The following is a 22,808-nucleotide window of genomic DNA, read 5'->3' on the forward strand; positions in this document are numbered from 1 at the left end:
GTGATTAGCAACATGATGAGGAGAATCAGTGAGGGTCGTGTGGTCTGGAGTTGCATTGAATGTCCAAACCAGAGAATTTGTCAGTTCTATGGTTAGCTCATTTATAGATTCCTCTTCCTGAGCTAGACAAGGGAGACTTGTAGGGTTGCCCTACATACTTCAGCTTGTACTGTACACTCTAAATGACATTTTGGGGAGCAGATTGTGTGTAGAAAGCACATAGGAGTATTTACATTAACAAAACTTAAAACATTGTCGGATAGAAATCCACTGTCTGAGAACCTGCTCGTGTATCAAAAGATGAGGAGTGGGGATATTAAAATCCTAGTGGCTAACTATCAAAGTGTCCACAGCAAAGTTCTTAAACTAACCTCTATGCAACGAAACAGTTACTCTCACATAATGCTCATTCTACCCATGAAAGGGATAGGTTACAAAACTCATTTCTGACTTAACTTTCAGTACTGCTCATCAGTCTCGAATCCTTTTTGACTAGTGTTAATACTTGAAGTATAAAAGATCCAAAGAAACACGGGTTATTTTGCCATGTGTTCATTTAGAGAGAGCAATATTTTGTGGGGGGCTCACCCAACTCCAGTGGCAGCTGTTGCACAAGAGACAATATGTGTAAAAATGTTTCCCTCAGTGTGCCTATAATATTTTAGCAGTGGAAAGGTTTTGGTATCTTATCTCAGTATCTTACCTCACTATATCAATTTTTATTCTGGCAGGTATTTTACAAGTCAAGTATAGTCTATGCCATAATTTAAATTTTGTCATTTGATAGCGATGAAGGCCTTATGACCAAAGAATTCACTTGTTTGCCTTTGACAGTGGTTCTACAGTAAAAAAAAAATTGTACACAGTAGTATTGATATTACACTCCATGATAAAAATTCTTAACTTTGAGTTCTTTCTTACTATAAAACAGGTGTTGATCCATCCAATGTTGAACCTCCTAAGGGAAATGCCATTGCAACAATTGTCAATCGCAATCCGGTACAGCCATTGTCAACACAGGTTACTCCAACAGGAGTTCGCAAGCGTACAGCTGTTACGCGTGTTGGTGTAACTCCTACTACTGGCATACAGGTATGTAATTTAATGCACTTTATTGCGTATCATAAACATGATAAGTAGTAATGAAAGGGGCTGTGATGTGTAATACTCTAATCCAGCTGTCTGTAATTCAGAATAAAAGGAAAATTTTAATTCCTATGCTCTTTCTCCTTACGGAAAAATGGTTTTGAAGTTCTAGCAATTAGGCCAGGGGTTTCCAGGTGGTGGCATGAAAGGACATTTCAGGTGGTACATGTTCAAGCAAACAAAACATTTACTGATATAAGTAAAATTATTTTCATACATTACTGTATTTTTAAAGTTTTAAAGTAAAATGACAGTGAGAAATCAGATTAATAAAAGTAGGATCTGTATAACATTAAAGAAAATGGATATACCACAGAATGTTTGTTTTGGGCAATACACAGGACACAGGAAGGACAATTGTACCTCCCCACTGCTCCCTTCACTGTTTGTCACTGTCTTGCCCATGAATGATGGGTCTTATTTTGAAGTTGGCAATATTGTGATTGGGTCTGGTCAGTGGTTATTCAGAAGTTGTCTTTGTCGCTTTGCAGCTGCTGTCAACTTACGTGGTGTACCATTTAGTGGCAAAATAGTAGTCATTACGTGATAAATGGTTTATTGTTGTTACTGTCATTTGATTGGGCCATACAGTAAATGGCATTGTGATATGAAGAAAGCTTGCATGTGGAACCAGAGTGTGTGTAATTCAACAAGCTGATTCTTGACTACTATAACTGTGATGTGAAGTTTGATTTAATTTTTTGACTTATATGTGATTATGTTCAAAGTGAAGCATGAAGTGATTTTTAAGCCCGGATGCTTTTTCTACCTCCAATGATGCAGTTAAAAAACCTAAACCTACACCTAACTGTGAGTATGATGAAAGCTGCTTACAACTTGGCCTTATAGTATAGGCCAGCATAGAAACCAGCGATAACCCAATTCCCTAGTGCATTCTATACTTACAAACACTTTCAAATCAAAGCATTGAAGTCTTTTTTTATTTTTAAAATGTCATCAGAGGTCTAAGTAGTCTGAGTAAGTTGGTACACCTATTGACTTTGTTCAAAATAAATCCATGTCTTGTAAAAAAGAATCCAAGTGCATGGCAGAGTTTACACTGGAGAGCCAAAGAAACTTGTACACCTGCCGAATGTTGTGTAGCACACAGAAGTGTCGTAACACAACTTGCCATCAACCCAACTAATGTCAGGAGTAGTGCTGGAGGGAACTGACACCATGAATACTGCAGGACTGTCCATAAACACGTAAGAGTATGAGGGATTTGAGATACCTCATGAACACCACGTTGCAAAGCATCCCAGATATGCTCAATAATGCTCATATCTGGGGTAATTTAGTGGCCAGCAGAAGTGATAAAATTCAGATGAGTGTTCCTGGAGGCACTCTGTAGCAATCCTGGACATGTGAGGTGTCGCATTGTCCTGCTGGAATTGCCCAAGTCCATCAGACTGCACATAGAACATGAATGGATGCAGGTGACCAGACAGGATGCTTATGTGTTGTCACCTGTCATAGTCATATCTAGGTGTATCAGGGGTCCCGAATCACCCTTAACTGCACACACCCCACACATTACAGAGCATCCAACAGCCTGAACAGTCTGCTGCTGACATGCAGGGTCTGTGGATTCATGAGGTCGTCTCTATACCCATACACGTCCATCTGCTCAGTACAATTTGAAACAGGACTCATCCGACTAGACAACAGGTTTCCAGTCATCAACAGTGCAATGTTGGTGTTGACGGGCCCGAGCGAGGTGTAAAGCTTTGTCTCATGCAGTGATCAATGGTACACGAGTGGGCAGTCAGCTCCAAAAGCCCATATTGATAATGTTATGTTGAATGGTTCATATGTTCACAATTGCTAATGACCCAGCATTGAAATCTGCAGCATTTTGCGGAATGGTTGCATTTCTGTTATGTTGAACAATTCTTTTCAATCGTTGTTGGTTCCATTCTTGCAGGATCTTTTTCTGGCCACAGCAGTGTCTTAAAGTTAATGTTTTACCGGATACCTGATATTCACAATACACACGTGGAATTGTCCTACGGAAAAATCCCAACTTCATTGCTACCTTGGAGATTCTGTGCCCCATCGCTCATACATCGACTATAACACCACATTCTTGATAACCTGCCATTGTAACAGCGTTTCCGATCTAACAACAGTGCCAGACATTTGTTGCTTATAGGCGTTGCCTCCCGCAACACAGTATTCTGCCTGTTTACATATCTCTGTATTTGAGTACGCTTGCCTATACCAGTTTCTTTGGAGCTTCCGTGCATTAGCACTGTAGTGACTACATAAATCCTCATATTTGGCTAGTGTAAGAAATGGAAAGGGAGGAAAACCTCGCGTGATCGGTGAGTCTCCTATTGCTTGTGGCTAGAGACATGTTTTAAGCAGCTTTTGAGGAGGTAAAATGGCCAAAGAAGTACAAAAAGTTTCATTAACCAAAAACTGTAAAAAGGAAAATAGAAGATGTGTTCCAATATTGAAGAAATGTTGTTACAACTGCAGTTGTGCACATACTTTGCTCTTCAAATGTTCTAGAATACAGTTGTTCCAAGTATAATGCAGTTACTCGTTTTTGTGTATTTTTACTATCATGAAGATTGAAGAAAGGGGTTTTTGTTTTACAAAATGGGATACCTTTACTTGTTAAATGTAGGTGTTCCTTGGCAGTGTATGGTCATTTAATGGGACTGGCAGTAAAAGTGAGGAAAGTTGTACCCGATTGTCAAAGCACACACTATATAATACACTGACAATCATTAGCTTCTAAGGATATGTCCGAAACTCTTCATATTGTTTTGACAGGCACTGTAAATGTTATAAACTTCATCAAGGCAAGGGCTGTAAACTCAAGGCCATTCATGCTATTCTGTGAAGATGTAGGATGCAAATTTAAAAGTTTGCTTCATTATACTGAAGCAAACTAGCTCTCTCATTTGGAATTTTGTACAATTCCTTTTTGTACAGCTATGTTGATATAGCACAACTCCAGTAATGCAGAATTACAGGGCAAATATTTCAGTTTTTAAATGTTAATACTCAGTCAGTAAAACCTGGTTTAAAAGCCCACATAACTAAGGTCAAGAAGAAATCATGTTCTCAAAATAAGAAGAGACTAATATAGAAGCAGAATGTAGGTTGCATGAAGGTGTCAGATATAGGTAACATACCTGATATACAGCCTGTGGTAACATGCTGTCCCCAGACCCTCCACCCAACAATTTCCACTCCCTGTGTCCTATCACCTCATCCTCATTCTCATCTCCCACCCTCTTTGTTTGCTGCCCTCTGCCAACACAATATCAAACTTCCATGTTGGTATTCTAGTCCGTGCACTCTCTTGCGGCCCCCGTCCCACCTGTACACTGCTATCCTTCCCCTTCCCCAATCCTCCAGATTGCTGCTTCCATCCTGCGTGATGGTTGCATTGTGGCACGGGCTGCCGGAATTAGCGATCGTCTGTGTGTGAAGTGTGCTGGCTGGTTGAATGAATGATATGTGTTTCTCTTTGTCCGATAAAGACTGTCGCTGAAAGCTTTGTATAACTGCCTTTTAATTGTGCCTGTCTGTACCTTCTTGAGTCTTGTTTATGGTAAGTGCCAATCTATTGTCTGATAGTGACACTTGGTTGTTGATGCAGGGACGGGCAGCAAGTTTCAGATTTTAATACCAGTCTTGAAGCCAAAATACAAACAAATAATTTCAATGTAATTTAGTAAGCAACAATTACGATAACACACAATTCATTGTAAACCCATTATGTGCATAGTTGCAACCATAGGAACTGATACAAATTGATTGTACATGTGTAGGCATCATAATGAATTGTGGCAAGAGAGGACCCATGTGTGCACACAGGTGTATGCATGTTTGTGAATGTTGTCGGATGGACACACACACACAAGAATCAGAAAATTTAAAAGACAAACAAGATTCTGGGCAACATAATACTGTCAAGTCCTGGGTAAATTACAAGTGATTATTGGAGTAAATATAACCCCTCAACAATATATAGGGGATAGGCAAAATAATGTGAACATTTGTACATTTTTGGGAATGGTTTATTAATAAGGAGTTGGACTCCCATTTGCCCCCAATACAGCTGCAATTCTTCTTGGAATATTGTCATATAATGATTGTATAGCCTCCAGTGGAATGTTATGCTGCTCTTCAATCAGAACCTCTTCTACCTCCTGTAGCAACAACAGAGAAAGAAATCTGCTCTGGAGTCTGCACTCCGATACCGCCCACGAGGGTTCGATACTGTTCAAGTCTGGGGACTGTGCTGGCCAGGGAAGATGCTGCAGTTCAGTTGCATGCTTCTCATACCATGATTGTACTGTCCTGGCTATGTGAATGGGTGCATTATTGTCCTGAAATACAGCATCATTGTTGGGGAACAACATTTGAATCATAGGGTCCACCTGATCACCTAAAATGTTCACATAATCCTTGGTCGTAACAAGGCCTATGAGAGTAATGATGTAATCTGCAGAATACCATGATATGGCTGCCCATAACATCACAGTTCTACCTCCATGCTTAATTGGTCGAATCAAGTAATCAGGATTGTAGGCTTCTTTTTGACATTCTCCAGATGTAAACCCGGCCTAGTGTTGGAAATGACAAAAACATTGACTCGTCAGATCATATGACATGTTTCCACAGATCAGCCGCCCAGGATTTATGCTCCTGACACCATGTTTTATGCTTCTTTGTGTTGGTTGTCTCACTAATGGTTTTGGTATAGCAGCTCATCCATGACTATTCACTTTATGGATTTCTCGGTAGAGAGTGTCAATAGATACGGGGTCTCCAAGATGACTATTGAGCTCTGCAGTCACTGTAGTCGGCATAGTTTTGTGTTGTTTTGACATAATTTGTGTTAGTGTAAGATGATCTCTGTCTTTTAGATTTGATTTGCACCTACTGTCACATTTACACGATGATGACTTCCCATATTTTGTTTATGCTGTCATGACAATTAAAACAGTTGTTCCTGAAACATTCAATAAGTTGGCTGTCATAGTTATTGATGCTCCAGCTAATCAGGCCCCCACAATCTGCCCTCTTCAGAACTTGGTTAGGTCTTCCATTGCACGTCATCCTCAGCCTCTGAATGCAAATACAAAGTGTGCACTAGTCATAAACAGCCTGCACTGATGCATAGTCCATACTGAACATTCACAGTCCACCATGACACATGCCTTACGTGCATTGTAGACTGTCAAACACAACCATCCCATTACTACAAGTGTTGACATTATTTTGCCTATCCCCTGTAGTTGAATCAGTGAGTGGAAAAACAGTACAACTCCAAAATCCTTGTTTTGAGATAAATGCAAATGTGTGCTTTGGGTAAAAAGTGTACATTCTAAAATAATCAAGTGAACAGAGAAGTTGTAAGGAATGACTCCCTTGCCAGGTAAGTTTCATTTAGTGCACCCTGAGATAATGTTCAACGGAAAACAAAACTCAGAATTATATTGTTTTTCCAGTCAACATTTGTTAAATGTAAAAACACAGATAACTAAATTTAAGAAGAATTTTACATAATATGATGACCTAGAAATGTAATGTTTATATTATGATTCCTGTTGATCTTCATTGTTTGTTTCCCAAGATTTAATATGAAGTAAAACTCCAAGATTTCATCATTCATCAATCTTCTTTGCATTGTTACATCTGTATATTTGATTACTGATACTGTGGATGGCTTTAATTTCTGACTGTGTGCAATTATGTGTTGATGATCTTCTGGTTGATAAATTCAATCATGACTTGTTTGTTATTTCCAAATGGTCTGTTACATGGTAGGAAGAAGTGCCCATAAACAGAGAAATACAGAAAAGTGGTGCGAAAATGCTTACTTTGTACGAGATATAAGAGAAATCTGAAAATTGTATGATTATAATTTTGTCCTGGACAACCATCTGTAAATACGTGAAGTTCCTGTATCTCAGTAGGCATTTTTTTTATATAATCTGAAATAAAGGTACAAACATTATTTGTACCTTTCAAAGCTTGTCCTTCAATTCATGTATAGAAATGTCCAGTATCACTTTTCGAGTTGTGTATCTCAAACCCATAGAGCAATAAATGTTTGTAATTTAACATATCATTAACAGGTATCACTAGAAGTGGCATATTCTGAAGGCAATCAAAAATTACAGCTTTGTGTTCCTGGCATAAAACTTCAATTTCTCTGAGTTTGGCATAAAATTTACTAGCTCTTCATTCATGTACCGTGTTTTCTGCTGCAGCAACTCACTTCCCATTATCATTGAGATTGTGATCTTTTAGTTTTGTACTGAGTTGTTCACGTTCACCACAAACATCACCATGTGACCTGCTGAACCTCAAAAGCAAAATTGGAAACTTCAACTAGAATTCATACTTAACTTTCTCCCTTTTTTCTATGTATTTCTTCATGAAAAGGTGATACATAATCTCCACATTTAGAGGGGCATCAAAGTATTATACTTCTTTGGGACTGTAATGAGAAACCTGGGAAATGACTCTGTGTGATTTTTTTATTTTGGCAATTATGAAGCCAAAATACGTTTGTCCTGTTGCCACAAAATTCTTTAGGATTCTGTCCAGAAACTATTAATTGATTCATTTGCTGAAGATGCGAATTATTTATGGGATGTATATTCAAGAAAGCAGTTTTACAAATGATCTCTGAGCTATTTTGCATAAAATACGAAAATGTTGTGGTCCAATTTTTGTGCTTGGTTTCTCCTTTCAGGCGACATCTAGCTATTTTTGTGACGTTCCATTATGTCAATCAAATATGTATCTTGATGGTCTTTAAAACTTCCTCTTGCAAACTACACAGAAAGGGGGAAAAAAGACATTTCATCTACATCTATATGTACATCATACTCTCCAAGCCACCTAATGATCTCTCCAACCTTGTTCCACTCGTGAATAGTGTTTGGGAAGTATGATTGTTGGTAAGCCTCTGTATTGGCTCTAATTTCTCAAATTTTTTCCTCGTGGTCAGTAGGTGAGATATATGTGGGGGGTAAATAATATGTTGTCAGACTACTCCTGAAAAGTGCTGTCCCAAAATTTCAATAGTAACTCTTTTCGTGATGCACAATGCCTCTCTTGTAACGTCTGCCAGCAGAGTTTGTTTAGCATCTCCATAAAGCTGTCTCGCCAGCTAAACGATCCCTTGAGGAAACGTCCCACTCTTTCTTGGATGTTCTCTATTTCCTCTAGCAGTCCTACCTGATAGGGATCCCAGATATATAAACAGTACTCAAGAATTGGGCGAACAAGTGCCCTATAAGCCACTTCTTTCATGGATGAGTTAACCCTTCCTTAAGATTCTTCCAAATAATCTGAGTCTGGTGTTTGCTTTTCCCACTATCTGTTTTATGTGGTCATTCCACTTAAGGTTGCTCTGGATAGTTAGGCCTAGATATTTTATGGTAGACGCTGTCTGCAGCTGTTAGTCATCAATAGTTTAGCTCTATAGTACTGGATTTCTTTTCCTAGGTATGCGCAATATATTACATTTATTTACTATCAGGGTCAACTGCCAGAGCCTTAACCAATCATAAATTCTCTGCAGGTCGTTCTGCAAATTCTTACTATATTCTGGCATTGCTACTTTGGTATAGACAACTGTATCATCTGCAAATAGCCTTAAAGTGTGTCCAACACTTTCTACTGGATCATTTATATGTATTGTAAACAGCAACGGTTCTATCACACTTCCATGTGGTACTCCTGATATTACCTTTACACTGCTGATATTGCCTTTACATTTGTCGAGTCCGTTAAGAGTGACGTGTTGAGTTCTGTCCGCAAGAAAGTCTTGAATCCAATCGCAAATCTGCTCCGATACTCTGTTAAGCTCGTTTTTTTTTTTTTTTTTTTTTTTTTTTTTTTTTTTTTTTTTTTTTTTTTCATTAAACGGCAATGCGGGACAGTGTCAAATGCCTTGCTGAAATCAAGGAATACTGCATCAGCCTGGTGTCGTTGTCTTCCACTGTGTTGTGGATCTCACAGTGGAACAGAGCGAGCTGAGTTTCACAGGATCTCTGTTTGCGGAATCCATGTTGGTTTTTATAGAGGAGATGTTCATTCTCTAAAAACATTATAATTTTTGAGCATAAAACGTTCCATAATTCTACAACAGTTTGGCGTCAACGATATAGGTTTATAATTATATGGATCTGTCTTACGGCCTTTCTTAAAAACAGGAATGACCTGCTCTTTTTACCAGTTGCTAGGTACCTTTCGTTGCTGAAGTGATCTAGAAGGGGAGAAAGTTCTTTCCCATAATCTTCATAGGATCTTAAAGGCATCTCAACTGGTCCTGATGTCTTTCCACTACTAAGCGATTGTAACTGCTTTTCGATTCTGCAATATCTGCGATTTCGATGTTCGCATGACAATTGAAAGGAGGGACAGTGTTACGATCTTCTGTGGTGAAACAACTTCAGAAGACCAAATTCAATATTTCAGCCTCCTCTCTGTTATCTTCTGTTTCAATGCTGGTTCGGTTGCTAAGGGAATAAATAGATGATTTTGCCCCCCTTACTGATTTTACATACAATCAAAATCTCTTAGGGTTTTTAGTTGGGTCAGTTGACAACATCTTACTTTCGATATCATTGAACACTTCTCTCATTGTTCTCCTTATGTTCATTTTCGCTTCGTTCAGCTTTTGTTTGTCACCTATGTTTTTACTTCCCTTGAATCTGAGTTGAAGAGCTCTTTGTTTACATCGCACTTTTCTAACATGGCTATTAAACCATTGGGGATCTTTCCCATCCCTTGAAACCTTACTTGGAACATACTTGTCTACGCCACATTGAATGATTTCTTTCAATTTTTTCCATTTGTTCTCCACATCTTTGTATTCTGCCACCCTTGCTGAGAAAATATATCTTCCTACCTTTCTTAACATTCCTTGCAGGACCCATAATCATAGATGCTGTCACAGCCTTATGATCACTGATACCTTTTTTCTACGTTAACTGATTTAATAAGTTCAGGCCTGTTTGTTGCCAGGAGGTTTAAGTCGTTACCCTCATGAGTTGGTTCTCTAAAGATCTGCTGAAGGTAATTTTCGGACAAGACATCCAGAACAATGCCACACGAATCCCTGTCTCTGGCACCAGTTTTGATGGCATGACACTCCCAATCTATACCTGGTAAGTTGTAGTCACCCCCTATTACAACAGCATGATCAGGGAAGTTACTAATGATATTCTACAAGTTCTTTCTGAAGTGCTCTACAACTACAAATCCTGACCCAGGTGGTATATAGAAGCATCTGATCATCATTTTTGACCGTTCTTTGAATGTCAATTTCACCCAGATTAATTCACATCAGGAATCCGTGATAACCTTGATAGATTTTATCAAGTTGTTTACTGTAATAAACATACCACCACCATTGGTGACTAACCTATCCTTACTATAAATATTCAGTGTAGGATTTCATTGACATTGACGTCTGGTTTTAACCAGCTTTCTGTTCCCAATACTATCTGTGCATTATAACCTTCAGTAAGCGATACTGATTCTGGGACCTTTCCTTGGATGCTCCTGCAGTTTACTAAAATCATATGAATCTTTTCTATCTGATCTACGAGGGCCAAGATCCTCTGAGGTCACTGTGGCTGTTTTAACAGGCAAATTGTCTTTGATCCCAAGGGAAGAGTTCTCTCACCTAAAAAAGCCCCATGTGCACACAGGTACTCCGCTACCCCTGCATGTAGTGCACGCCTGACCTATTAAGGGGAACCCGACAATTCTGCACCTGATAGCGGAGGTCAAGAAATTTGCATCCAATACCGTCGCAGAGTCAATTGAGCCTCTGGTTTAGACCTTCCACTCTGCTCCAAACCAGAGGACCGCGATCAACCCTGGGCACGATGCTACACATAGACAGCTTAGCCACCACCTCACATGCACTGCTAATTGCCTTCACCAAATCAGCCATCTGCCATAAGGAGCCAAGGATGGCCTCAGAACCCAAGCAGCAGGGGTCATTCACTCTGACATTGCCACTACATGCAGCCAGTTTCACCCGGTGTGCTTGATAGCTGCCGGCAGGACCTCCTCCAAATCACGGATGAGACCTCCCAGCAAACATACTGAATGAACACTGGAATTCTTTCCCACCTTGCCTGCTATCTCCCTGACGGGCTCCATCGCCCTCCTAACATTGGAGCTCCCAATTACAAGCATACCCACCCACTGTACTTGTCCAATCTGAGCAGGAAAATCGACCACTGGCCCAACTGGAGATGCATACTATGCTGGCTCAGTTATCAACACTGGGTAGCAACTCACTTCTGTTGCTAAGATGTAGGGAGCCAGCTGCATGACCTGCTTCCTCTTTCATCTTCTGCCCAGTGACATGCGAACCCACCACTGTCTGCCACTCACTCTGGAGTGAGGATGGGCTGATTAGTGTTGCGTATTAGAAGCCTCTGCGATGTCCGGGTCACCTGGCAATTCCAGTGGCACCAAAGGTTACTGGCCTCAATCTCACTGCAACTTTGGGCATGGTAGTGGTGGTCTTCAGTTCAGAGACTGGTTTGATGCGGTTCTCCATTCTACTCTATCCTGTGCAAGCTGAATCATCTCCCAGTACCTACTGCAACCTGCATCCTTCTGAATCTGCGTAGTGCATTCACCTCTTGGTCTCCCTCTACAATATTTACCCTACACGCTGCCCTCGAATACTAAATTGGTGGTCCCTTGATGCCTCTGAACATGTCCTACCAACCAATCCTTTCTTGTGGTCAAGTTGTGCCACAACTTTCTCTTCTCCCCAATTCTATTCAATATCTCCTCATTAGTTATGTGACCTAGCTATCTAATCTTCAGCATTCTTCTGTAGCACATTTAGAAATCTTCTATTCTCTTCTTGTCCAAACTATTTATTGTCCATGTTTCACTTCCATACAAGGCTACACTCCATACAAATACTTTAAGAAATGTCTTCCTGACACTTAAATATATACTTGATATTAACAAATTCCTCTTGTACAGAAACCCTTTCATTGCCAATGCCAGTATACATTTTATATCCTCTCTACTTCGCCCACCGTCAGTTGTTTTGTTCCCCAAATAGCAAAACTTATTTACTACTTTAAGTGTCTCTTTACCTAATCTAATTTCCTCAGCATTACCCAACTTAATTCGATTACATTCCATTATCCTCGTTTTGCTTTTCTTGATGTTCATTTTATATCCTCCTTTCAAGACACTATCCATTCCGTTCAACTGCTCTTCCAAGTCCTTTGCTGTCTCTGACAGAATGACAATGTCATCGGCAAACCTCAAAGTTTTTATTTCTTGTCCATGGATTTTAATACCTACTCCAAATTATTCTTTTGTTTCCTTTACTGCTTGGTTAATATACATATTGAATAACATTGGGAATAGGCTACAACCCTGTCTGACTCCCATCCCAACCACTGCTTCCCTTTCATGCTCCTTAACTCTTATAATTGCCATTTGGTTTCTGTACAGATTGTAAATGGCCTTTCGCTCCCTGTATTTTACCCCTGCTACCTTCAAAATTTGAAATAAATTTTTCCATTCAACATTGTCAAAAGCTGTGTCTTAAGTCTCCAAATGCTAGAAGCGTAGCTTTGCCTTTCCTTTATCTATCTTCTAAGGTGAGTCATAGGGTCAGTATTGCCGCACGTGTGCCAGCATTTCTACAGAATCCAAACTGATCTTCCCCGAGGTCAGCTTCTACCAGTTTTTCCATTCGTCTGTAAAGAATTCACATTAGTATTTTGCAGCCGTGACTTATTAAACTGATAGTTCGGTACTCTTCACATCTGTCAACACCTGCTTTCTTTGGACTTGGAATTATATTATTCTTCTTGATGTCTGAGGGTATTTCACCTGTCTCATACATCTTGCTCACCAGATGGTAGAGTTTTGTCAGGACTGACTCTCCCAAGGCTGTCAGTAGTTCTAATGGAATTTTGTCTACTCCCGGGTCCGTGCTTCGACTTAGGCCTTCCAGTGCTCTGTGAAACTCTTCACGCACTATCATATCTCCCATTTCATCTACATCTGCATCCTCTTCCATTTCTACAATATTGTCCTAACGTACATCGCCCTTGTATAGACTCTCTATGTACTTCTTCCACCTTTGTGCTTTCCCTTCTTTGCCTAGAACTAGGTTTCCATCGTAGCTCTTGATATTCATACAAGTGGTTCTCTTTTCTGCAAGCGTCTCTTTTATTTTCCTGTAGGCAGTATCTGTTTTACCACTAATGAGATATGCCTCTACGTCATTGTCCTCTATTCATCCCTTTTTAGCCATTTTGCACTTCCTATCAATCTCATTTTTGAGACGTTTGTGTTCCTTTTTGCGTGCTCCGTCAAAGCCACCAATTCTTCTTCTAATGTATTTCTTTCTCCCATTCCTGTTAGTTGTTCCCTAATGCTCTCCCTGAAACTGCCTACAACCTCTGGTTCCTTAAGTTTATCCAGGTCCCATCTCCTTAAATTCCCACATTTTGGCAGTTTCTTCAGTTTTAATCTGCAGTTCATAACCAATAGATTTTGGTCAGAGTCCACATCTGCCCCTGGAAATATCTTACAATTTAAAACCTGTTTCCTAAATCTCTGTCTTACCATTATATAATCTATCTGAAACCTTCCAGTATCTACAGGTCTCTTCCATGTGTACAACCTCTCATGATTCTTGAACCAAGTGTTAGCTATGATTAAGTTATGCTCTGTGCAAAATTCTACCAGACGGCTTCCTCTGTCATTTCTTACCTCTATTCCATATTCACCTACTACGTTTCCTTCTCTTCCTTTTCCTACTATCAAATTCCAGTCACCCGTGACTATTAAATTTCCGTCTCCGTTCACTATCTGAATAATTTCTTTTATCTCATCATACATTTCATCAATCTCTTCGTCATCTGCGGAGCTAGTTGGCCTATAAACTTTGTACTACTATGGTAGGCATGGGCTTCGTGTCTATCTTGGCCACAATAATGCATTCACTATGCTGTTTGTAGTAGCTTACCCACACTCCTATTTTTTTTATTCATTATTAAACCTACTCTTGCAGTACCCTTATTTGATTTTGTATTTGTAACCCTGTATTCACCTGACCAGAAGTCTTGTTCCTCCTGCCACCAAACTTTACTAATTCCCACTATATCTAACTTTAACCTATCCATTTCCCTTTTTAAATTTTCTAACCTACCTGCCCGATTAAGGTATCTGACATTCCACACTCCGATCCGTAGAACGCCTGCTTTCTTTCTCCTGATAACAACGCCCTCCTTAGTAGTCCCTGCCCGGAGATCCGAATGGGGGACTATTTTACCTCCGGAATATTTTACCCAAGAGGACGCCACCATCATTTAACCATACAGAAGAGCGGCATGCCCTCGGGAAAAACTATGGCTGTAGTTTCCCCTTGCTTTTAGCCATTCGCAGTACCAGCACAGCAAGGCTGTTTTGGTTGGTGTTACAACACCAGATCAGTCAGTCATCCAGACTGTTGCCCTGCAACTACTGAAAAGGCTGCTGCCCCTCTTCAGGAACCACATGTTTGTCTGGCCTCTCAACAGATACCCCTCCGTTATGGTTGCACCTGCGGTATGGCTGCCCCGCCAACGGCAAGGTCCATGGTTCATTGGGGGAATAGATATAAGATAAAATAGATACAAGGTCTCAAATGGCACTACTGAGTTTGAAATGTATACAAAATATACCAAAGGAGAATAAAGTAACACTAAAAGTTGCTGTGCAGATTTCTCAATGTTATTCAACAGAAATAAATTTCTCTACTGAAGTTTATGTATTTACAGATACCTTATATCAGAAATCCTGCTTACCGAAAAGTTATTGCATGAGATAAATACTCAAATTAGAATACACTGGTCTAAATTGTATGCTGTCTTCTAGCACAAAATTAACACTTTGTGGCTTGAAGAAGTTTCTGGTGACAGTACCCCCCCCCCCCCCCCCTTCCCCCATGCCCCTCCCAGGACAGAATTAGTGCACCCCAGCTGTTTGCTTCTAGTGGAAGCCATGAAATAGTGCGAACATTTTCAAATGTCTCTGAGTATAGCAACTGAGGCGGGACTTGGGGACCAGCTCAGTATTCACCTATCAGGATGTGGAAAACTACCTAAAAACCACATCCATGCTGACTGGCACACCAGCCCTCGTCATTAATCTGCAAGACGGATTCAGTACAGGGGCCGGCACACATACCCGAGTCCAGAAAGCAGTGCATTAGTACTCTCAGATAACCTGGCAGGTTGCCTCTGTAACAATGTATGACTGAATAAATGGTCTCTAGCATGGGAACCAGGCATTCCTGGAGATAAGTTTATTATACCTTTTTTTGTTCTGTACCCCAAGAACAAATAAGCCCTCGGTCACAAATATTAAGTCAAAATTGACCAGGTTTCGACGCTACTATGAGTGCCGTCTTCAGAATTAGACTAACTGTTCTAAAACATATTAAGTATATAATACATTAATAAAACTAAAGTTTGTACTTACTGGAAAAAGATGCAGTACTTACAAGTCACATATTAAAAAAGATGTAAGCCGGAAAAGCAACGTCATGAATAGTTGTAAGAAAGATGGCGAGCCGCTAAGGGCTGCTCATACTTTAGTGAACAAGGGTTGCAACAAGACTGAGGTGCTCACATTAGAAAGTGTGGGCAAGTAAACATGGTCTTGCTACGAGCGCCATCTAGTAGCCACAGAAACAACTAGGCTACTGTACATTCAAAATTAGACACATGAAATTGTGATGCAGCTGATTCAGGCATAGCGTAACCACTGATAATAATAGGATTAAGTTACATATTTATCTGCTTTAAACAGAGATACATTTTGTAATGTAAAAAAAACGTTAGTTATGACATACAAGAAAACAGCAAAGATGTAACAAGAAAACATCATTTCCGTAAATTGCATGAGGAAATCTGAATCAAAATCAAGCAATGGCTTTATACAGTCGAAAAAGTTTTTATTTCGCAGCTGCTGCTGTTCGTTGAGAATGAGGCCATCATGACAAGAGAGATGTTTGAAAATTTCCAATTCCTCTAAAACATCCTTCTTTTCAGTATGTAGAACATTGTTTTTGCCTATGGCTTTAGGCGCGTGTCCATTAATTAAGAGATGATCGGCAAAGGATGAATTTAGGGGACTGGTGCCGTTTTTTCTCAAAAGATGTTCTTTATATCTGATGGTGAAAGCACATCCAGTTTGCCCTATATAATAGGAGGAGCAGGTATCCCAGATGATCTTATAAACGCCAGAACTTTCTATAGGGGAGCGAATGGATTCCAGATTATGAATAAAGTTTCTCTTTAGATTATTATTAGTAGAGAAGGCAACATTGCAGTTGTATTTGTTGCGAAGCATGCACTGAATCTTATAGGAAATGTGTCCTATGAAAGGAATAGAAAAAGTTTTTTGGGTTAATTTCAGTGCATGAAGTGTTGAGTGTGGTAGTTCTTGCAGTTTTCTTTTTTAGGATATCGTCCACTATGTTAGGTGTATATTCATTATTGCCTGCTATGGTTTTAAGTAAATTAATCTTCTCATTAAACTTTTTTTGTTGAAAGTGGTATAGAGGTGGCTTGGTGGACGGCAGAGTGAAAAAAGGCCATTTTTTGAGACTGTGGATGAAATGAGGAAGCAGGCACGATTTGGTCAGTATACGTTTCTATTCGAAAAATATTGAAAGTGATGTTATTGTCTTCTATTGTAAGCATCAAGTCTGAATAATGTAATTGGCGGTTTTCGTTTCGAGTTCAGTAGTGGAAGAAATTTTTTCATAGAGGTCGTTAAAAAGTTTAAATATATGATCAATTCTATCGGCGGGTCTGTTATAGATGACTAGAATATCATCAACGTATCTTGTGTAAGAAAGGATACCTAGTAAAGCGGCTGAGACATGGTTAAACAGCTTTTTTTTTTTTTTTTCAAGGAATTGATAAAGATATCGGCAAGGATGCCAGCTAAAGGGTTGCCCATAGCGAGCCCATCAAACTGCTGATACAGTTGTCCGTTGAATTCAAAGTAGTTGTACTTGACAATGACATTAATGAGATACAAATCCATTTTCCATCCATTACATTTTTTTAAGTAGTGTATTTTCTTAAGTGTAATCTGCTCACCATTGATACACTATAAAAAGTAACTATACTATACAGTGTAATAGCAGAAAAAATATTAAAGCTGAGAAATTAATCTTTCTTTGGAAAACTACTATTAAAAGTTTTTTTTAATTTGTGGCTGATAACTTTGAACTATTAAAATATATATTAAAGAATACATTCAGCTAAGTGATAATGATGTTAATTTGTAGCCCAGAGTGTGTTGAAGCAAATACATTTTATCTGAAAGGCTTAGGGCAATCCACTACTGAATAATTGTAAAAAATGTATATGCTTGCAAGTGCAAAAAAAACGTATGGGGCCTGGAACAAATATAGCCGCCATTTCAAAATAATAAACAATAAATTTTTTTAAGAAATATTTTTGTGAGTACTAAGCATTGGGGAATTACCCAGCAAATATAAAATTTTTCTAAGATGGTCAAGCAACCAGTGCTGGACCACTTGGCAGGGATTGACTCGGCCTCATAAATATGTACATAGTGCGCTAGTCATACTTCTCTTCAACTCATCAGGTTTCAATGTGATTTTGGCTATCTCAATTAAAAACTACCAGTATCGGAGTTGTTCTGCTTTTCCACTCACTGATTCAGTTGAAGTGCTGAGTGGTTAACAGGAAAGAAGATTGAAAACATTGCTAACCTTTCAGACTTGTTCTTAACTAACACACACACACACACACACACACACACACACACACTAGATTGTTCCAGCTGTTTGGCCATTTTGCCTTGCATGCAGTGACCAGTGAAGGAAACTTTTTCATCTCTTTAATTCTTGCTACACTTTTTTAGTTGCATTGATTGTTTACTCTGCTATAGAACTAGTAAAAGGTAGGAAAATATTTTTACTTAGACAGAGTTACAGATACAAATTGCGGAGTATCTGAGCAGTCAACATAAAATATTCAGTGCTGACGATAAATGGGGAGGGGTGGGGGGGGGGGGGGGGGACAATATTCCATATGCCTTAGAAAAGTGTGTTCCAAGCAAGGCTTTAAGGGATGCAAAAGATCCAGTTGGTTCAATAGTTTCATTAGAAAGTTGCTTAAAAAAACAGAGTTTCATCACAAATTTAAGAGAACTCAAAACCTAGCTGACAACAAAAGCTGAACAAAATGAAAATGAGTGTAAGGAGAGCAGCAAGAGATATGTTCAGTGAATGTGAAACCAAAATTTAGCCAACCAGTCTGACTAAAACTAAGAAATTTTAAGTGTAGGTAAAATCGGTAATCAGATGGAAATCATTAACATCTGGAACAGATGAGATACCCTTTAAGATTCTATAGAGATTGTGCAGAGAACTTGCCTTCCCTTCCAGCAGCAGTTTATCATAGGTCGTTGAGCAACGAAGGGTACCATAAGACGTACATAATTACAGGCCCATATCGCTGATGTCAATCGATTGTAGAATTATGGAATCTATTTTATCCTCACATATTATGGAGGTTTTTGAGAACAAACATGCATCTATAAAACTCAAAATGGATTCCACAAACGGAGATCTTGTGAAACTCAGATCGCTCTGTTCCTCTCTCAGATCCACTGCACTTTTGATATCGATTTTCAGGTTGATGTGTTCCTTGACTTCAGAAGGGCATTTGGTACAGTCCCGCACTGTCATGTAGTGAAAAAAAAAAAAAAAGACCTTATTGACAATCGGACCAGCTGACTGGATTCAAGATAATTCCAGGAGTACACATGTAAATGTGGATGTGACCATTACTGTTTACAAGCTATATAAATGACCCCGTGGACAACATTGGAAGCTCCATGAAATTGTTTGCAGATTATGTGCCTGTACGAAGATACCAATGTCATAAGATGATAGTGAATTGCAGGCATACCTGCAGAGAATTGATGAATGCAGGAACTGGCAATTGACCATGCATGTTTATGAATGTAACATACTGCACATAAAAAAAGAACCATTACTGACATCGGGTATTGTGAATATTTGGATCAGTGTCATCCTGAAGACACTGAACTACTACTGCAGATTTCAATGTTACAAGTGTCTTGTTTCATTGCTTATCTGTTCAAAATAAGCTTTATTGTGTAATTGAAAGGACAGTTGCAGTGCTAGTAATATGCACCATCTGTGCTACAAAGTGATAATTAATTTAATTAAAGAACAAAATGAAATTTTTGTATGTATTGAAATGTCATTGTAAATAAAGAACTGTTTTCAAAATATTCCTAACAGCGGCAGTTAAAGCATCAGCAGAAGCATCAACACCACTTCCACCAACAGCATCAACAAATACCGCCACAACAACAATTCTTATCGCAAGGAGGCCAGCAGCTTAAACAGCATCCTATACAGAAGGTGTCTGTAGTCACCAAACAGTCAGTACAGGGCATTCCAGTTCTACGGAAAAATGTAAGTATAATTTTATGTGACCATTATTTCTCTGTATATAGTCTTCATACTTACTCAATAGTAACCATTTCACAAAAATGGAACCCAGTTGTGATTTATGTATGCCATCCAGAGAATACAGATTATTTCTCTCATTACTTATATGTAGTAATATTAATAATTGTTCTGTGTGTAGGATAAACAGTGATTAGGTACCATAATGGATATTATTTTAGAGTGTACAGAAATGTTGATTTGGTCATCAACCATAAGGTTGGTTTTGTGCAGTTCTCCATTCCTCGCAGTGGTTTGATGCAGTTCTCCATTCCTTACACTTACCGTGTATGCTCCTCATTTCAGTATACTCATGTCTACATCTGCATATACATACGTACTTCGCAAATTGCCTTACAGTGCATGGCAGGGGTTATCTTGTACCACTACTGGTCCATTTCCTTTCCTGTTCCACGCACAAATAGAGCAAGGGAAAATTACTCTAAAACCCTCCATGTAAGCCCTAATTTCTCTCATCTTATCTTCATAGTCTTTATGTGAAATGTACTTTGGCAGCAGTAGGATTTTTCTGCAGTTGCACTAGCATTCTATGTACTGTCTCCTTTATGGAGGAGCTACACTTTCCTTACATGCTCATTCCACTTCCTATCAGTTTGCTGTGTTACATCTAGATATTTAATCAGTGTTACTGTTTTGAGGTACACCCTACTAGTGCTGTACTCGAATGTTACTGTATTGTTTTCCCCACCCATACACATTAACTTACATTTGTCTAAGGTAGCTCTTGTGATTCTTTCTTTCCACCACCCCTTCAACTACAGTTTGCAGTAATGACTCATTTGTGGCCAATCATCCTATCTTTCATATTGATTGTGTATTGTATTAGCCATTTCTGCTTGTCATTGACATAAAGTAAGGGGTCATCGTTTTCCATTGAATCAATTCATGTGATCTTAAACCGTTTTCTGATTCTCTACATTTCATAGGCTTCTAAAATCTTGAACATAATGTCCTCCTCCTTGCCAACCAGCATGGATTCTAAAAACATCAATCATGTGAACTGAAAAGAGATTAAAAGATTGTATTAAAATAGCAGACATTCCATGATTTAAAAGAAAATACATGCATAGACAATATCTTGCTTGTACCTTATCTATATGTGGACGGAAGAGAAAATTTCACAAGCTTGTGAACTATTGCTCTTTATTAGTTTAAGCACGTGTGTGCATGTGCGCACACACAGGGAATACAGTAAACATTGATGAGTAGCTTTGAATGGTGAAATAGTGAAGGCAGCAGAGGATCAAATAGGTAAAAAGACATGGTGTAGTAGAAATCCTTGGACAAGACAAGAGATACTGAATTTAATTAATGAAAGGAGAAAATACAGAACTGCAGCAAATGAAGAAGGTGAAACAAAGTACAAATGTCTACAAAATGAGATTGGCACAAAGTGCAAAATGGCTTAGCAGGAACAGATAGAGGACAAATACAAGCCTGTAGAAGCATGTATAATTTGAAGAAAGATATATACCATCTATAAGGAATTTAGATAAACCTTTGGAGTAAACAAAAGTAGCTGTATGAATATCAAGAGCTCAGCTAAGCAAAGAAAGGAAAGGTGAAAGGAGTATATTTCCTTGGGGCCCCCCTTCACTAGGAAAAATAGTATCAGGCCCCCCAGCCTATTGCTATTAATAAAAGTAGTCATATTTTATATTTTTTCCTCATTATCTTTACCAAACTCAATTGAAAAGGATTTTATGCAGCAGAAACCAAAAATAACAAGACTCATTGTAATGAAAATATGGAACAAATTTTTTATCGTTATCACATTTTCATTTATGCAAAAACTATAAAATGAACATTATGTACAATTCAACAAACAAGAACTAAAAGAACAATAAAAATTTAAATTAAGAAGATTAGTTTGATGGATGCGCTTGCTTTTGAGAACAAAGTTCCTCAAGATGTGGAGGAATAGCAGAAAGAGCCACTCGAAGTTCTTTGTTTACATTTAGCTTTGAACAGTAGTGGACTTCATAGCTGAAAAAGCTGAAAATCTAATCTTGCACAAGTATTTTGTTGCAAAAGGAATCAGGATCTTCATTGCATTTTTGTTTAGTGTTGGAAAATCCTTGCTAATATGTATCCAAGACTCCTGCAAAGACACTTCATTAAATTTATTCTTCAGTGAAGTATCACAAGTGAGTTCAATAAGTTGTTCTTGCTCTTAGTATTTAGAAATGATGGTCCAGGAGCATTTATGAATGGATTTTCAATCCAATTAAGTTTAACAAAATTTTTGCTGTAATACTTCTCGAAGTGATCTGTTAATTTAGCAAGATGATGATGAAAGCAAGCCATTGGAAGTATCAGATTTTCTGTGCCCTCTAACAGTGACACTACAGTAAGGAACATATCTACACTCATGCTCATAAATTAAGGATAATGCTGATACATGGTGAAACAATGCTCTGGTGGGTGGTTTACAGGTTTAAAGCACCTTGGGGTATGACCATGTGATGCATTGGCACTGGCAGCAGTCCACATATGCAGAGGTGTGTTGGTGCATGTCAGAGTATGGTGCAGCAAGTAAGTGTGCAGATGTTTTCAGGCGTGCTAATGGTGAATGTGTGTTGAAAATGGCTCAAAGAATTCATATTAATGGGGTAGAATACTAGGGCAGCTGGAGCTTGGTCAAACACAGCAGTTTGTAGCACGGACCCTCTGTGTGCCACAAAGTGTGATCTCAAGATTATGGAAATGATTCCAGCAAACAGGAAACGTGTCCAGCCGCTACAGTATGGGACAGTTTGCAACACCACAAGAAGACCGATATCTCACCATCAGTGCCTGCAGACAGCCACAGAGTACTGCAGGTAGCCTTGCTCGGTATCTTACCGCAGCCACGGGAACAGTTGTCTCCAGACACACAGTCTACAGGGCATGGTCATTGGAACAGTGGTCCCAGGTTATGTTCGTGGACGAGTCCAGGTATAGTCTGAACAGTGATTCTTGCCAGTTTTCATCTGACGTAACCAAGAACCAGATACCAACCCCTTAATGTCCTTGAAAGGGGCCTGTGTGGAGGTCATGGTTTGATGGTGTGGAGTGGGATTATGATTGGTGCACATACACC

General features: G+C 39.0%; 1 protein-coding gene across 2 annotated transcripts in view; it reads left to right on the forward strand.

The window, feature by feature from the left end:
• The window catches only part of LOC126282197 (RNA-binding protein 33-like), a 225,594-nt gene that overhangs the window by 164,742 nt on the left and 38,044 nt on the right, over positions 1-22,808 (forward strand). For both annotated transcript variants that reach the window (XR_007551347.1, XM_049981730.1), the window contains exons 13-14: positions 932-1,092; positions 19,496-19,672. Coding sequence is in view for 1 of the 2 variants with exons in the window: in XM_049981730.1 (XP_049837687.1) it covers positions 932-1,092; positions 19,496-19,672 (338 nt within the window). In the remaining variant the exon portion in view is untranslated. The remainder of the gene's footprint in view (positions 1-931; positions 1,093-19,495; positions 19,673-22,808) is intronic.

Source organism: Schistocerca gregaria, chromosome 7 (genome assembly GCF_023897955.1).
Source record: "Schistocerca gregaria isolate iqSchGreg1 chromosome 7, iqSchGreg1.2, whole genome shotgun sequence".
Taxonomy (NCBI): Eukaryota; Metazoa; Arthropoda; class Insecta; order Orthoptera; family Acrididae; genus Schistocerca; species Schistocerca gregaria.